Genomic DNA, 1,258 nt, shown 5'->3' on the forward strand with positions numbered 1-1,258 from the left:
GCGGTGGGCTTCAATGTTAGCCACTCTGCAATGCCAATGCAGTTATTAGTCTGGGCGGCCGCAATGCCAGCGCAGTGGGTACCATGACGAAGGTCATCAGTCACATTGGTATTGTTCTTAACGAAGTTGAATCCAATAGACCCGTCAGCTGGATTTCTCCAGAATTGATTGACCAGATCAGGATGAGTCGTATCAACCCCCGTGTCAATGACGGCCAGCACAACATCTTTCAACTTCAACTTGGCAGAACGAGCCGCTCGCCAGGCAGCTCCCAGGTGAATGACTTCGAGATAACGCTGACAAGAAGAGCCGGGGTCGTTGGTGCCGAGAACAGGATTGCCACCAGTACAAGTAGCTGAGGCTTGAACCATACTGGGGATAGGATCCAGGATGATCTTCACATCGGGCTCGCAATCAAATTCGATGCCCAGCAACCCTGCGGCTTTTTTCAAGTAGTTGAACTACTGTAGTTCAGAATACTATTGTGATCAACTGAGCATGTCGACTCTACAATCTGGACCCCTATTGCCTTCAAGTCATAGACCATACCATCCTGCGTGAAGCATCGTTCACACTCGAGGTCGTCTTGGCTGAGGAAACGTTTCCCTCCAGCAGATGCGGTCAATGCCTGCGCAACCATATCCGGTAGAAGACGAACATTGAGTGAGTTTCCGCGATGGGATACCCTCAACAGGGTGCGTTGGGAGGCTATCACATATAATAAGACCGTCGATAGTAATGCCGAACGTGCGAGCAACATGATGCTATGAAGGGATATTCCTGAAAATGGCCGTACCCGCGCGATTGCAGATCACAAGGTGCCGGTATTATTCGAGCCTGGCTGGAGGCGACTCGGTCCGGAACGTGATCCGCGTGGTAACAGTAACGATCGCACAACCGCCTACAAACAACTACATCCTGCAAATGTATGCCACTTTAGCAACACTCACAGAATTAACGATTACGATCGTCGTAGCAAGTTGCTACGTGAGAAGGTTAGCGACAATCTCATAGTTGCTACCAGCATGAACCTTAGTATGAGTATTTGGATACAGTAGCGAGATGAAGATGACAATGAGAGGCGCTAAGGACTGGGACGATGAGCAGCTAACAATCAACCCGTGCCCAGTTGCCACGCGACCAGATTCAGCATCGCACGTGTGACAATCACAATGGCCGCATCATGTGTTCGTCCGCTGCATTCGAATTCATGCACGTTGGAGCCCCTGTGATTCCCCGAGACAACCCCGACATACAC

General features: G+C 50.5%; 1 protein-coding gene across 1 annotated transcript; it reads right to left on the reverse strand.

Moving 5' to 3' along the window:
• Positions 1-24: 24 nt before the first annotated feature.
• Pmar_PMAR010789 (subtilisin, putative) lies at positions 25-782 on the reverse strand (the record flags this gene model as incomplete). The annotated part of the gene is made up of 1 exon (XM_002787116.1): positions 25-782. A coding segment is annotated over exon 1 (347 nt), but the record flags the coding sequence as incomplete, so codon positions are not given.
• Between the last annotated feature and the right edge of the window lie 476 nt (positions 783-1,258).

This window comes from Perkinsus marinus (genome assembly GCF_000006405.1).
Source record: "Perkinsus marinus ATCC 50983 genomic scaffold scf_1104296930280, whole genome shotgun sequence".
Taxonomy (NCBI): Eukaryota; Perkinsozoa; order Perkinsida; family Perkinsidae; genus Perkinsus; species Perkinsus marinus.